General features: G+C 55.1%; 1 protein-coding gene across 1 annotated transcript; it reads right to left on the bottom strand.

Annotated features, from left to right (window-relative positions):
- Positions 1-993: 993 nt before the first annotated feature.
- LOC137461290 (somatotropin) lies at positions 994-8,148 on the bottom strand. The gene is made up of 4 exons (XM_068171076.1): positions 7,979-8,148; positions 6,917-7,033; positions 5,706-5,867; positions 994-1,194 (listed from the first exon to the last, which is right to left on the bottom strand). The coding sequence occupies exons 1-4, from the start codon at positions 8,108-8,110 to the stop codon at positions 994-996; spliced, it is 612 nt and encodes a 203-aa protein (XP_068027177.1). The 5' UTR covers positions 8,111-8,148.
- Positions 8,149-16,409: the final 8,261 nt, after the last annotated feature.

Here is a 16,409-nt window from a genome sequence, read left to right as displayed (position 1 = left end):
TCCACCCCCAGCTCCCAGATTTACCCAACTCTGCTCCCCACACCCCCTCTACAGCTCCAAATCCAGCCCCAGCTCCCAGATTTATCCTAATCGGCTCCCCAAACCCTCTCTACAGCTCCACATCCTCCCCCAGCTCCCAGATTTACTCAAATCTTATCCCCACACCCCCTCTACATGTCCAAATCCACCCCCAGCTCCTAGATTTACCCAACTCTGCTCCCCAACCCCCCTCTACAGCTCCAAATCCACCACCAGCTCCCAGATTTACTCAAATGTGTTTCCCACACGCCCTCTGCAGCTCCAAAGCCTCCCCCAGCTCCTAGATTTACCCAACTCTGCTCCTCAAACCCCCTCTACAGCTCCAGATCCACCCCCAGCTCCTACATCTGGCCAAATCTGCTCCCTAAACACTCTCAATAGCTCCAAATCCACCTGACAAATCCATCCCCACCTCCCAAATTTACTCCAACCCTCACTCTGCTCTCCCCCCAGCTCCAAATCCACCCCCAGCTCTCAGATTTACCCAACTCTGCTCCCCAAATCCCCTCTACATCTCCAAATTCACCTCCAGCTCTCAGATTTACCCAATTCTTCTCCCCACACCCCCTCTACAGCTCCAGATCCTCTCCCAGCTCCCAGATTGACCCAACCCTGCTCCCCACACCCCCTCTGCATCTCCAAATTCACCCCCAGCTCCCAGATTTACCCAACTCTGCTCCCCACACCCCCTTTACAGCTCCAAATCTGCCCTGTGAATCCCCCCCCAACCCCAATTCCGCTCCCCCAAACCCTGCCCCACACCCCCTAAGCCCAGGCAGCAGCTTGCCCTTCCTGCTCCCCCACATCTCCCCCCCTCTCCATGCCCCCCCCAAAAAAAATCCAGAGGCAGGTGGGCAGGCAGCAGGTTTATTCTCCCCTTTCCTTTCCAAGGAGCAGGGCAGCCGTGGCTGGGGAGGGGCTGGGGGGCAGGGGGGAGCCATGCCGCCCCCGGCCTCACACGGTGCAGTTGCCCTCCCCGTAGCGCCGGCACTTCATCACCTTCAGGTAGGTCTCCACCTTGTGCAGGTCCTTCTTGAAGCAGGAGAGCAGGCTGTAGTTCTTCAGCAGGGCGTCCTCGCTGCGCAGGTGGATGTCAAACTTGTCATAGGTGGGCTTGAGGAGCTGCAGACCCCGGGGGCTCCTGTCCTCCAGCTCCTGCCGGGGGGGGAGGGGAACAAGCTCCAGGCTGCTGGCACGCTGCAGCGGGTTGCCCAGGGAGGTCTTTGTGGCCCCAGCCCTGGAGATGCTCAGGGTGGTGCTCAACAGGGCTCTGGGCAGCCTGATCTAGGGGAGGATGTCCCTGCTGAGTGCCAGAGTGGGATGGACTGGATGAGCTTTGGAGGTCCCCTCCAGCCCACAACACTCTGTGGTTCTACAAAGAGGTGATGGGGGGAGCATGGGGATGAGCATTCTCCAAGGGGCCTATTGCCCAGACTCCTATCCCTAGCTTTAGAATAGAATGGAACAGGATAGAATAGAGCAGAATAGAACAGAACAGAACAGACTAGACTAGACTAGAACAGAACAGAACAGAATAGAATAGAATAGAACAGAGAACAGAACAGAATAGAATAGAACAGAATAGAATAGAATAGAACAGAATAGACTAGACTAGACTAGAACAGAACAGAATAGAACAGAGAACAGAATAGAATAGAATAGAATAGAATAGAATAGAATAGAATAGAATAGAATAGAATAGGCTAGACTAGACTAGAACAGAACAGAATAGAACAGAATGGAATAGGATAGGATAGGATAGGATAGGATAGGATAGGATAGGATAGGATAGAATAGAACAGAGAACAGAACAGAACAGAATAGAATAGAATAGAACAGAACAGAATAGACTAGACTAGACTAGAACAGAACAGAATAGAACAGAGAACAGAACAGAACAGAACAGAATAGAATAGAATAGAATAGAATAGAATAGAATAGAATAGAACAGAATAGAATAGAACAGAATAGAATAGAATAGAATAGAATAGAACAGAATAGAATAGAACAGAATAGAACAGAACAGACTAGACTAGACTAGAACAGAACAGAATAGAACATAATGGAATAGGATAGGATAGGATAGGATAGGATAGGATAGGATAGGATAGGATAGGATAGAATAGAATAGAATAGAATAGAATAGAATAGAACAGAGAACAGAACAGAACAGAATAGAATAGAATAGAATAGAACAGAACAGAATAGACTAGACTAGACTAGAACAGAACAGAATAGAACAGAGAACAGAACAGAACAGAATAGAATAGAATAGAATAGAATAGAATAGAATAGAATAGAATAGAACAGAATAGAATAGAACAGAATAGAACAGAACAGACTAGACTAGACTAGAACAGAACAGAATAGAACATAATGGAATAGGATAGGATAGGATAGGATAGGATAGGATAGGATAGAATAGAATAGAATAGAATAGAATAGAGAACAGAACAGAACAGAATAGAATAGAATAGAATAGAACAGAACAGAATAGACTAGACTAGACTAGAACAGAACAGAATAGAACAGAGAACAGAACAGAACAGAACAGAATAGAATAGAATAGAATAGAATAGAATAGAATAGAATAGAATAGAACAGAATAGAACAGAACAGACTAGACTAGACTAGAACAGAACAGAATAGAACATAATGGAATAGGATAGGATAGGATAGGATAGGATAGGATAGGATAGGATAGGATAGGATAGGATAGAACAGAGAACAGAACAGAACAGAACAGAATAGAACAGAATAGAATAGAATAGAATAGAATAGAATAGAATAGAATAGAATAGAATAGAACAGAACAGACTAGACTAGACTAGAACAGAACAGAATAGAACATAATGGAATAGGATAGGATAGGATAGAATAGAATAGAATAGAACAGAGAACAGAACAGAACAGAATAGAATAGAATAGAACAGAATAGAACAGAATAGAACAAAACAGACTAGACTAGACTAGAACAGAACAGAATAGAATAGAACAGATCAGAGAACAGAACAGAATAGAATAGAACAGAACAGAGAACAGAACAGAACAGAACAGAACAGAATAGAATAGAATAGAACAGAACAGAATAGAATAGAATAGAATAGAATAGAATAGAATAGAATAGAATAGAATAGAATAGAATAGAATAGAATAGAACAGAATAGACTAGAACAGGATAGACTAGACTAGACTAGACTAGACTAGAACAGAATAGACTAGACTAGAACAGAACAGAATATAATTAGAATAGAATAGAATAGAACAGAACAGAACAGAACAGACTAGACTAGACTAGACTAGACTAGAATAGAATCAACCAGGTTGGAAGATACCTTTGAGATCATCCAGTCCAACCTCTCACCCAACACCATCTGATCAACTAAACCATGGCACCAAACGCCTCATCCAGGCTCTTCCTAAACACCTGCAGGGATGGGGACTCCACCACCTCCCTGGGCAGCACATTCCCATGGCCAATCTCTCTTTCTATGAAGAACTTCTTCCTAACATCCAGCCTAAAAGGACCTTGAGGGGGTTCTCCTCACCCTTAAAACAGATTTCAGATGTGTTTTTGTGCACACAGATGGCTGCCAGGGAGAAGGGACCTGGGGACAAGGCTGCAGGGTGGACAGTGTGGTCTGTTAGGGGTCTTAAAACAAGGGGAACATTGCAGGGTCTCTCTGTGGCCAAGAAAAGAGGGAACCAGGCAAAGAATTCTCTCTTCTCCCACACTCCCAGTGAAGAAAGCTCTCATCACACATACACAGAATCACTGTGGAAAAGACCTTTAAGGTCATGAACATCATGAACCTCAGGAGGTTGAACAAGACCAAGGGCAAGGTCCTGCAGCTGGGACAGGGCAATCCCAGGCACTGGTAGAGGCTGGGCAGGGACTGGCTGGACAGCAGCCCTGGAGAAGAGGCCTTGGGGGTGCTGGGGGAGGAGAAGCTCAGCAGGAGCCAGCAGGGAGCACTTGCAGCCCAGAGAGCCAAGCAGAGCCTGGGCTGCAGCAAGAGAAGTGTGGCCAGCAGGGCCAGGGAGGGGATTCTGCCCCTCTGCTCCACTCTGCTGAGACCACAGCTGCAGCTCTGGGGCCAGCTCTGGAGCCTCTGTGCCAGGAAGGGTCTGGAGGGGCTGGAAGGTGTCCAGAGCAGGGCCAGGAGGAGGAGCAGAGGGCTGGAGCTGCTCTGCTCTGGAGACAGCCTGAGGGAGTTGGGGTTGTGCAGGCTGGAGAGGAGAAGGCTCCCAGGAGACCTCCTTGTGGCCTTGCAGGATCTGCAGGGGGCTGCAAGCAAGCTGGGGAGGGACTTTTGAGGGTGTCAGGGAGGGATAGGACTGGGGGGGATGGAGCAGAGCTGGAAGTGGGGAGATGGAGATTGGCTGTGAGGAAGAAGTTGTTCCCCAGGAGGGTGGTGAGAGCCTGGCACAGGCTGCCCAGGGAGGTGGTGGAAGCCTCCTGCCTGGAGGTGTTTGCAGCCAGGCTGGAGGTGGCTGTGAGCAACCTGCTGTGGTGTGAGGTGTCCCTGCCCATGGCAGGGGGGTTGGGGCTGACTGAGCCTTGAGGTCCCTTCCAAACCTGACAACTCTGTGATTCTAAGATCTTTCAGACCAACCTTGATCCTTGGGGAGACCATGTTAGGAGTACTGGGTCCAGTTTGGGTCTCCCCAGTTCAAGAGCCACAGGGAATGACTGGAGAGAGTCCAGTGGAGAATCCAAAGCTGCTGAGGGGCTTGGAGCAGCTCTGTGAGGAGGAAAGGCTGAGAGCCCTGGGGCTGAGAGCCTGGAGAGGAGCAGCCCCAGAGGGGAGCTGAGCAATGGTTACAAAGACCTGAGGGGTGGGTGTCAGGAAGGGGCCAGGCTCTTTGCAGTGGTGTCCTGGGACAGGCCAAGGGGCAATGGACACAGACTGGAACCCAGGGAGGAAAAACTTCTTTGGTGTGAGGCTGTTGGAGGCCTGGAGCAGGCTGCCCAGAGAAGTTGTGGAGTCTCCTCTGGAGACTTTCAAAACCCATCTGGATGTGACCTAGGACTCCAGATGTGGCCTCCCTAAGGCAGAGCAGAGGGGGAGGAGAGCCTCCCTCAACCTGCTGGCCACACTCTGCTTCAGGCACCCCAGGAGCCCATTGCCCTTCTTGGCCATGGGGGCACAGTGCTGGCTCCTGGGGAACTTGCTGTCCCCCAGCACTCCCAGGTCCTTCTCCATGGAGCTGCTTCCCAGCAGGTCTCCCCTCACCTGTCCTGCTGCTGGGGGTTGTTCCTCCCCAGGGACAGGACCCTGCCCTTGCCCTCACTCTGCTGGTGTGGAGATGGAGCAGCTGTGCTGCTGCTGCCCAGCAGCTTTAAGGAGCTGAATGTTCGGTGCTGTTGGCTTTGGGAAGACTTTGGGTCTGATGTTTGTGACCTTCCTGCTGTGTTCTGCTCCCAGTGGCTATGGCAGAGCTGCCCACAGTTGTTTTGCGGTTTCTTAAGCTCCCCAGTGAGGAAATGGTGCTGTTGGGTGTCACCATCTCATGGCCTTGAGGTCAGCAAAGCCCAGTGGGTGCCAGGGGTCTTCAGAGTGGAAGGTGGGGAGATTTCTCGTGGTCTTTGGAAGCCCCTGAGAGCTGCCCTGCATCTAGGGGATCTCAGGTGTTCTCTGCTCATCCTACATGCTCCAACTTACCCTCATCAGAGCTAGGATCCCTTCTTCCAGGTCCTTTAGTTTCTCATACACTCTGTCTGAGGTGCCAAACACCAGGTTGTTGGTGAAGACCTTGCTCAGGTACTGCACTGGGGTCAGCCAGGACTGGATGAGAACCAGGGAGAAACGAAGCAGCTCCATGTCCTGGGAGGAAGAAAAGCAAGAGGCAAAGCTGTGCAGCTGAAGTGTTTGGTAGAGTTCCCCATGCTGCCTGGGACCCAGGAGGTGGCCCTGCTCCTGCAGCTCCAGCAGGCACTGAGAAGCTGGCAAGCTGAGGACCACCACCCAGCCACATGTCCTGCATGTCCTGGAGGTGGGAGATTCACTTCTAGAGCATGCCACAACTGTCATCATGCAGGGTTTAAACAGTAGGGAAGGGAGAGGAGGAGTGAAGTGCTCCCAGCTGGTCATGAACTGGAGCCCAGCTGGGCTCTGCAGACAGCTCTGGGCATGTCTCAGGGGTAGAGCTTACAGATTTCTGCTGGGCATCATCCTTGCCTGTGGGTGCAGGGATGGAAACCCTCTGGGCTTGAACTGGAGCCCAGCTGGGCTCTGCAGACAGCTCTGGGCATGGCCCAAGGGGAATCACTTACAGATATCTGCTGGGCATCATCCTTGCCTGTGGGTGCAGGGATGGAAACCCTCTGGGCTTGAACTGGAGCCCAGCTGGGCTCTGCAGACAGCTCTGGGCATGGCCCAGGGGCATCACTTACAGATATCTGCTGGGCATCATCCTTGCCTGTGGGTGCAGGGATGGAAACCCTCTGGGCATGAACTGGAGCCCAGCTGGGCTCTGCAGACAGCTCTGGGCATGGCCCAGGGGCATCACTTACAGATTTCTGCTGGGCATCATCCTTGCCTGTGGGAGCAGGGATGGAAACCCTCTGGGCATGAACTGGAACCCAGCTGGGCTCTGCAGACAGCTCTGGGCATGGCCCAGGGGCATCACTTACAGATATCTGCTGGGCATCATCCTTGCCTGTGGGAGCAGGGATGGAAACCCTCTGGGCTTGAACTGGAGCCCAGCTGGGCTCTGCAGACAGCTCTGGGCATGGCCCAGGGGCATCACTTAGAGATATCTGCTGGGCATCATCCTTGCCCGTGGGTGCAGGGATGGAAACCCTCTGGCTCTGAACTGGAGCCCAGCTGGGCTCTGCAGACAGCTCTGGGCATGGCCCAGGGGCATCACTTACAGATTTCTGCTGGGCATCATCCTTGCCCGTGGGTGCAGGGATGGTTTCCGAGTAGCAGAAGGCTGCCTGGGAGTTTTTGTTGGTGTGCCTTTGGTCCTCTGGAATGTAGGTACGTTCCTGTGGAGACAGCCCAGGCACTCAGATCCCTTCCCTCTGACCTGGGAGAAGCCCACAGAGGCTTCCCCAGCTGTCCTGAGGCATGAGGTGTCTGTGCCAGCTTGGCAGGGGGGAGCAGGAGCTCACAGGTTGGCACAGCCACCTCTCCCTAAGCTAAGGTGCAAACCATGCTTGGGCTGGGTTCTGCCAAGGAGTAGGTGACCCTCAGGGACAGCTCTTCCCAAAGTGCCAGCTCAAAGCCCCCCAGGGGTGTAGGTGACTGTGAAGTGTCTGTGCCATCTCCCACTGCTCTCAGTTTCTCTTTGAGACCTTGGACATGGGCAGCACTGGCCCAGAGGAGGGGACTGTGCAGGATCAGAGGTGGGGCAGACTGCTGAGAGAGCAGGGTCCAGGCTGGCAGGACACAGAATCTTGATGGTTTGGTTGGAAGAGACCTTTGAGGTCGTTGAGTCCAACCCTGAGCCCAGCACTGCCAGGGCACCACCAACCCCTGGCCCTCAGCACCACATCCCCAGGGCTCTGAAACCTCTCCAGGGATGGGGACTCCACCACTGCCCTGAGCAGCCTGGGCCAGGCCTTGGCAACCCTTCTGGGGAAGAAATTGTTCCTCATGGCCAACCTAAACCTCCCCTGGGGCAACTTGAGACCATTTCCTTGTTGCTTATTCCCTGGGAGCAGAGCCCAACCCCCAGCTGGCTCCAGCCTCCTCTCAGGGAGCTGCAGAGAGCAATGAGGTCTCCCTCAGCCTCCTCTTCTCCAGGCTGAACACCCCCAGCTCCCTCAGCTGCTCCTCCCCAGCTCTGTTCTCCAGACCTGTCCTGTTGAGAGCCTTTCTCCTCATCAAGAGCTAGCAGAGGAGCCCCCAGCAGCTGGAGGTTCTGTGTGTCTGGAAGGTGGCCCTGAAACCATCAACCTCCCGCAGGGGAGAGGCTCCGAGGCACTTACGAACTCTTTGTATGTCTCAGCAGCCAGGAGGTGAAGGTGCTGAGCTCTCAGGACAGCGTTGGCAAAGAGGTTGGACAGGGGCATGGCTGGGAAGCTGGCAGCTTCCTGTGGCCACTGCAGTCCCAGAGCCATCACAGCCAGGAGGAGAGGAGAGACGCGAGAGCCTGCAGCGGGGCAGAGAGGAAAGGTGTGGGCAGAGCAGGGGCTGGCACCTGGCAAGCAGTTCTCAGCCTCTTCACTCCATGGTTACCTTCTCTGATCATAGAGGCATGGAATCATAGAATCAGTAAGGTTGGAAAAGAGCTCAGAGCTCAGCAAGCCCAACCTGTCACCCAACCCCTCCTGACAACCAAACCATGGCTCCAAATGCCACATCCAAGCCCCTCTTGAAGACCTCCAGGGATGGGGACTCCACCACCTCCCTGGGCAGCACATCCCGGTGGCCAATCTCTCTTGCTGAGAAGAACTTTCTCCTCACCTCCAGCCTAAACCTCCCCTGGCACAGCTTGAGACTGTGTCCTCTTGTTCTGGTGCTGGGTGTCTGGGAGAAGACACCAACCCCCACCTGGCTCCAACCTCCCTGCAGGGAGTTGCAGAGAGCAAGAAGGTCTCCCCTGAGCCTCCTCTTCTCCAGGCTAAGCAACCCCAGCTCCCTCAGCCTCTCCTCCCATGTCTTGTTGGACTCTGGGGGTGAGGTTAGCTCTCCCCCAAACCAAATGAACCCCCACCCCCTGTCACTGGACCTGCCCTTGGGGCTTGTCCTGCTCCAAGCAGTGTCTTCCTGGCTGTCCTTGGAACCCAGAGTGTGTCCCTGGGGTTTTCCCTCTCATCCTCCTGTTTTCCCTTAGTCCCTGCCCTGATGAGAAGAGCAGAGGGCACTGCTCCTTGTGTGATCAGGCAGGAGGTGGTGGGTTCAATAAGAGCAAGGGCAGGGTCCTGCAGCTGGCTGGAGGCAATCCCAGGCACAAATGCAGGCTGGGCAGGGACTGGCTGGAAAGCAACCCTGAGGAGAGAGCCTTGGGGGTGCTGGGGGAGGAGAAGCTCAGCAGGAGCTCTCAGTCTGCACTTGCAGCCCAGAAAGCCAAGCAGAGCCTGGGCTGCAGCAGGAGAAGTGTGGCCAGCAGGGCAAGGGAGGTGATTCTCCCCCTCTGCTCAGCTCTGGGGAGACCCCACCTGGAGTCCTGCCTCCAGCTCTGGAGCCCCTATGGCAAGAGGGATGTGGAGGGGCTGGAAGGTGTCCAGAGCAGGGCCAGGAGGAGGAGCAGAGGGCTGGAGCTGCTCTGCTGTGAGGACAGACTGAAGGAGCTGGGGCTGTTTATGGAATGAAGCTGGAGGTGGGGAGATTCAGGCTGGATGTGAGGAGGAGGTTCTTCACCATGAGAGTGGTGAAACCCTGGAATGGGTTGTCCAGGGAGGTGGTCGAGGCCCCGTCCCTGGGGGTGTTTAAGAGCAGGCTGGATGAGGCTCTGTCCAGCCTGATCTAGTGTGGGGTGTCCCTGCCCATGGCAGGGGGGTTGGAACTAGATGATCCTTGTGGTCCCTTCCAACCCTGAATGAAACTATGAAACTATGAAACTATGAAACTGTTCAGTGTGGAGAAGAGAAGGCTCTGAGGTGACCTCATTGTGGCCTTCCAGGATCTGCAGGGGGCTCCAAGAAGGCTGGGGAGGGACTGCTCAGGCTCTCAGGGAGTGATAGGACTAGGGGGAATGGAAGGAAGCTGGAGGTGGGGAGATTGAGGCTGGAGGGGAGGAGGAAGTTCTTGCCCATGAGAGTGGTGAAGCCCTGGACTGGGTTGTCCAGGGAGGTGGTTGAGGCCCCAGCCCTGGAGGTGTTTAAGGCCAGGCTGGCTGAGGCTGTGGCCAGGCTGATCTAGTGTGGGGTGTCCCTGCCCATGGCAGGGGGGTTGGGACTGGCTGATCCTTGTGGTCCCTTCCAAGCCTGACTGATACTAGGATACTGTGATACCAGGGGAGGGCCTGGCAGTGCCTCACTTCATGCCAGGCTGCCTTGCCTTCACAAGACTGAGAGCTGCTGCCACCACCTGTGCTGTCCCCAGCTACTTTTGCTGCACTCTTGTAGAATTTGGTGATCTTCCTCAAGCCTAAAGGTTTCCAGCCCTTGAAGAGGCTGCCCAGGGAGGTGGTGGAGTCACCATCCCTGGAGGTGCTTAAAGGTCCTTCAGATGTGGCACTTGGTGATGTGGTGACCTTGGTAGGGCAGGGTCAGGGCTTGGCCCTCGTGGTCTCAAGGCTCCTTCCAACCTGAATGGTTCTAAGTGGCCCTAAGGGCTCCCAGAGACCTCAGAGCAATGCCCTTCAGTGGAGGGATGCCCTGGAGCCTGCAGGACTTGGATGTCTGTATTTGACATCATCCCTGATCTCCATCCTGGGCTTTGAGTCTGATTTTGAACATCCCTAACAACATTTCCAGGATCATGGAACCACAGAACTGCTTTGGTTGGAAGTGAGCTCCAAGAGCCTTGAGTCCAACCCTGAGCCCAGCCCTGCCAGGGCACCACTCACCCCTGGCCCTCAGCACCACATCTCCAGGGCTCTGAAACCCCTCCAGCCATGGGGACTCCACCACTGCCCTGGGCAGCCTGGGCCAGGCCTTGGCAACCCTTCTGGAGGAGAAATGGTTCCTCATGGCCAACCTGAACCTCCCCTGGGGCAACTGGAGGCTGTTTCCTGTTATCCTATTGCTTGTTCCTTGGGAGCAGAGCCCAACCCCCAGCTGACTCCAGCCTCCTCTCAGGGAGCTGCAGAGAGCAATGAGGTTTCCCTCAGCCTCCTCTTCTCCAGGCTCAACACCCCCAGCTCCCTCAGCTGCTCCTCCCCAGCCCTGCTCTCCAGACCCTTCCCCAGCTCTGTTGCCCTTCTCTGGACACTCTCCAGCCTCTCAATGTCCTCCTTGGAGTGAGTGTCTCTATGCCTTGACCTTGCTCTTCATGTTTTCCACCCTCTCTCTGCCCAGTTTGGGCTGAAGACTACCAGAGTTCATTAATTCAGTCCCCCTGTTGGCAAAGATTCCTAACGTTGCCACATTATAATTGAGAGCTGGCAGTGGCTGTAGCCCTCCACAGCATCACTCTCCCCTCCAGAGCCCTCCAGAGTCCTCTAGAGTCCTCCAGAGACTTCCAGAGTCCTCTAGAGTCCTTCAGAGCCTTCCAGAGTCCTCTAAAGCCCTCTAGAACCCTCCAGAGCCCTCTGGAGTCCTTCAGAGCCTTCCAGAGTCCTCTAAAGCCCTCCAGAGCCCTCCAGAGTCCTCCAGAGCCTTCCAGAGTCCTCTAGAGCCCTCCAGAGTCCTCTAGAGCCCTTCAGAGCCTTCCTGAGTCCTCCAGAGCCCTCTAGAGCCCTCCAGAGTCCTCTAGAGTTCTCCAGAGTCCTCTAAAGCCCTCCAGAGTCCTCCAGAGTCCTCCAGAGCCTTTCAGAGTCCTCTAAAGCCCTCCAGAGTCCTCTAGAGCCCTTCAAAGCCTTCCTGAGTCCTCCAGAGCCCTCTAGAGCCCTCCAGAGTCCTCTAGAGTTCTCCAGAGTCCTCTAAAGCCCTCCAGAGTCCTCCAGAGCCTCCCAGAGTCCTCTAAAGCCCTCCAGAGCCCTCCAGAGTCCTCCAGAGCCTTCCAGAGCCCTCTAGAGTCCCCCAGAGCCCTCCAGAGCCTTCCAGAGCCCTCCAGAGCCCTCCAGAGCCTTCCAGAGCCCTCCAGAGCCCTCCAGAGCCCTCCACACCCCCGCAGTGGCATCGTTCCCCATCACCCCCAGCACTGACCACCCTTTGGAGCTGAAACAAAGAGGAGTACCTGGAGCCATCTCTGCCCACTGATCTTCCCAGGTGTGACCTGACAGTGAGTGTCTCTTCCTTTCCTCCAGGCTGGGAATGGGCACTGCTGAGGCAGCCCTTATATAGCCAGGGGGGCTGTTTAAAATGGATGGCAGTGGTGATGATCCCAGCAACATCTCTCTGTCTTCTCCCTGCATAAATGCAGGAGGGTGCATCATGGTGCTCCCTCACTGTGGTCTTTTACACATGGATGTGCAGCCTGGGGAGGTTGTTTGCCTGGGGATGGTGTCACCAGGGGATGATTTCACCATGCTCTGCTGTGCAGCACAGGTGAAAGGTTTGACACTGAAAGCCTTCTTTGACACTGTCCCCACCACATCCTGGTCCCCAGGCTGGTGACACATGGGTGTGATGGGTGACCACTGGATGGATACAGAACTGGCTTGATGGCTGCACCCAAAGAGTGGCTGTCCATGGCTCCATGGCCCAGGGGAGGCCAGGCACAAGCAGAGTCCCTCAGGGATCAGCCCTGGGCCCAGGCTTGTTCAACATCTCTGTGGGTGCCATGGACAGTGGCACTGAGTGCAGCCTCAGCAGGGTTGCTGATGACACCAAGCTGTGTGGGGCAGCAGACAGCTGGAGGGAAGGGATCCATCCAGAGGGAGCTGGGCAGGCTGGAGAGGTGGGCACAAGCCAACCTCAGGAGGTGCAACAAGAGCAAGGGCAGGGTCCTGCAGCTGGCTGGAGGCAATCCCAGGCACAAATGCAGGCTGGGCAGGGACTGGCTGGAAAGCAGCCCTGAGGAGAGAGCCTTGGGGGTGCTGGGGGAGGAGAAGCTCGGCAGGAGCTCTCAGTGTGCACTTGCAGCCCAGAAAGCCAAGCAGAGCCTGGGCTGCAGCAGGAGAAGTGTGGCCAGCAGGGCAAGGGAGGGGATTCTCCCCCTCTGCTCAGCTCTGGGGAGACCCCACCTGGAGTCCTGCCTCCAGCTCTGGAGCCCCTATGACAAGAGGGATGTGGAGGTGCTGGAAGGTGTCCAGAGCAGGGCCAGGAGGAGGAGCAGAGGGCTGGAGCTGCTCTGCTGTGAGGACAGACTGAAGGAGTTGGGGCTGTTCAGTGTGGAGAAGAGAAGGCTCTGAGGTGACCTCATTGTGGCCTTCCAGGATCTGCAGGGGGCTACAGGAGGGCTGGGGAGGGACTGCTCAGGCTCTCAGGGAGTGCTAGGACTAGGGGGAATGGAATGAAGCTGGAGGTGGGGAGGTTCAGGCTGGAGGGGAGGAGGAAGTTCTTCCCCATGAGAGTGGTGAAGCCCTGCAATGGGTTGTGCAGGGAGGTGGTTGAGGCCCCAGCCCTGGAGGTGTTTAAGGCCAGGCTGGCTGAGGCTGTGGCCAGGCTGATCTAGTGTGGGGTGTCCCTGCCCATGGCAGGGGGGTTGGGACTGGCTGATCCTTGTGGTCCCTTCCAACCCTGACTGATTCTATGATACTATGATACTATGGTCTTCTTAGTGGGGCTCTGGAGCCTGGGGAAGAGAAGCCTTGAGAGGGGATTTGGTCAATGGCTACACAGATCTGAAGGGTGTGGGGCAGGAAGAAGGAGCCAGGCTCTGTTCAGGAGCTCTGTGACAGGAGAAGGGCCAGAGGGCACAAACTGGAGCCCAGGAGATTCCACCTGGAGGTGAGGAGAAACTTTGGTGTGAGGATGTTGGAGCCCTGGGGCAGGCTGCCCAGAGGGGTTGTGGAGTCTCCTTCCCTGGAGACTTTCAAGACCCAGCTGGGTACATTCCTGTGTGGCCTGCCCTGGGTGGTCCTGCTTGGGCAGGAAGGTTGGACTCAGTGATCTGCAGAGCTGCCTTCCAACCCCCACCTCAACTCAGTGCTTCTATGTGGTGGTTTTCTTGCCTGGGTCCTCAGGTTGGGCCCACAGAATCACACAGAATCACCAAGGTTGGAAGAGACCTCAGAGATCATCCAGTCCAACCTGGCACCACAGACCTCATGACTGAACCATGGCTCCAAGGGCCACATCCAATCCCCTCCTGAACACCTCCAGGGATGGGGACTCCACCACCTCCCTGGGCAGCACATCCCAAGGGCCAATTCCTCTCTCAGTGAAGAACTTTCTCCTCACCTCCAGCCTAAACCTCCCCTGGCACAGCTTGAGGCTGTGTCCTCTTGTTCTGCTGCTGATTGCCTGGCAGAAGAGACCAACCCCCACCTGGCTCCAACCTCCCTGCAGGGAGTTGCAGAGAGCAAGAAGGTCTCCCCTGAGCCTCCTCTTCCCCAGGCTAAGCAACCCCAGCTCCCTCAGCCTCTCCTCCCAGGGCTGTGCTCCAGACCCCTCCCCAGCTTTCTTGCCCTTCTCTGGACACCTTCCAGCAGCTCAACCTCTTTCCTGACCTGAGGAGCCCAGAACTGGACACAGGACTCAAGCTGTGGCCTCAGCAGTGCTGAGCACAGGGCACAAGGACTTCCCTTCTCCTGCTGGCCACACTCTTCCTGCTGCAGGCCAGGATGCCCTTGGTCTTCTTGGCCCCCTGGGCACACTGCTGGCTCCTGTTCAGCTGCTGTCCACTACTTCCCCCAGGTCCCTCTCTGCCTGGCTGCTCTCAGCCACTCTGCCCCCAGCCTGTAGCACTGCCTGGGGTTGCTCTGGTCAAAGTGCAGAACAGCCAGGCTGGGGACTTCTGTCCTGAAGCAAGGAGGAGTCATAGAATTGATTGGGTTGGAAAAGCCCTCCAAGAGCATCCAGTCCAAGCAGCAACCCAACCCCACCATGGTCACCAAACCATGGGCCTAAGTGCCATGACCACATGGAACACCTGCAGGCATGGGCACTCTACCACTTCCCTGGGCAGCCTCTGCCAATCCCTGACCACTCTGGCAGCAAAGAAATTGTTCCTCAGCTCCAACCTACCCCTCCCCTGGCACAATTTCAGGCCATTTCCTCTCATTCTATCACTTGTTCCATGGGAGCAGAGCCCAACCCCCAGCTGCCTCCAGCCTCCTCTCAGGGAGCTGCAGAGCAATGAGGTCTCCCTCAGCCTCCTCTTCTCCAGGCTAAACACCCCCAGCTCCCTCAGCTGCTCCTCCCCAGCTCTGCTCTCCAGACCCTTCCCCAGCTTGGTTGCCCTTCTCTGGCCCTGCTCCAGCCTCTCAATGTCCTTCTTGGAGAGAGGAGCCCAAAGCTGAACCCAGGATTCAAGGAGTGGCCTCCCCAGTGCCCTGCTCCTGCTGGGCCACAGCATTGCTGCTCCAGGCCAGGCTGCTGCTGGCCTTCTTGGCCACCCCCTGGCTCATGTTCAGCCAGCAGGATGTCTCCCCCTCTATTGTTAGCAGGGGTAGAGCTGGGTGGGTGTGCTCAGAGGAGCCCTGGTTCTGCCATGGAATTTCTTCCCATTTCTACCTGGATGTCAAGGATTCAGCCATTGGTTTTGCTCAGCTGGTTTGCCCAAGAGCTGTTGGACCTGGGTGCTTCTTTGGGCACCAGCCTGCCCACTGGCAATCCTACTGGCAGGTTTCTCAGCTGGACAGGGCAGGGAGAAGATCTGGTTGTGAGCCTCGTCCTGCTCTTGCTCCTCTGAGCCTCTTCCTGCTCTTGCCAGAGACCTGAGGGTGAAGTATCTTCAGATTACAGAAATCTGGTGTGGAGAGGAGGGAGAGGAGGTGGAGCAGAGGAGCTGGGGAAGAGGAACTAGGAAAGAAAAGGAGGGGAAGAGGAGATGGGGAAGAGGAAATGGGAAAGAGGAGATGGGAAAGAGGAGATAAGGAAGAGGAGATAAGGAAGAGCCGATGAAGAGATGAGGAAGGGAATATTGGGAGGGGGAGATGAGGAAGGGGAGATGGAGAAGAGGAGATGGGGAAGAGGAGATGAGGAAGGGGAGATGGGGAAGGGGAGATGGAGAAGAGGAGATGGGGAAGAGGAGATGAGGAAGGGGAGATGAAGAGATGAGGAAGGGAAGATGGGGAAGAGGAGATGGTGAAGGGGAGATGGTGAAGGGGAGATGGGGAAGGGGAGATGGGGAAGGGGAGATGGGGAAGGGGAGATGGTGAAGAGAAGATGGTGAAGAGAAGATGATGAAGAGGAGATGGGGAAGAGGAGATGGGGAAGAGGAGATGGTGAAGAAGAGATGGGGAAGAGGAGATGAGGAAGGGGAGATGGGGAAGAGGAGATGGGGAAGAGGAGATGGGGAAGAGGAGATGGAGAAGAAGAGATGGGGAAGAGGAGATGGAGAAGAAGAGATGGGGAAGAGGAGATGGGGAAGAGGAGACGGTGAAGAAGAGATGGGGAAGAGGAGATGAGGAAGAGGAGATGGGGAAGAGGAGATGGTGAAGAAGAGATGGGGAAGAGGAGATGGGGAAGAGGAGATGGTGAAGAAGAGATGGGGAAGAGGAGATGAGGAAGAGGAGATGGGGAAGAGGAGATGGTGAAGAAGAGATGGGGAAGAGGAGATGGGGAAGAGGAGATGGTGAAGAAGAGATGGGGAAGAGGAGATGAGGAAGAGGAGATGGGGAAGAGGAGATGGTGAAGAGGAAATGGGGAAGAGGAGATGGGGAAGGGGAGATGGGGAAGGGGAGATGGGGAAGAGAAGATGGTGAAGAGAAGATGGGGGAAGAGGAGATGGTGAAGAGAAGATGGGGAAGAGGAGATGGGGAAG

The sequence above is a fragment of the Melanerpes formicivorus genome, unplaced genomic scaffold, assembly GCF_026170545.1.
Source record: "Melanerpes formicivorus ecotype bairdi unplaced genomic scaffold, bMelFor1.0.p_v2 SCAF_1631, whole genome shotgun sequence".
Classification (NCBI taxonomy): domain Eukaryota; kingdom Metazoa; phylum Chordata; class Aves; order Piciformes; family Picidae; genus Melanerpes; species Melanerpes formicivorus.
This window is presented reverse-complemented; position numbering and strand designations above follow the sequence as displayed.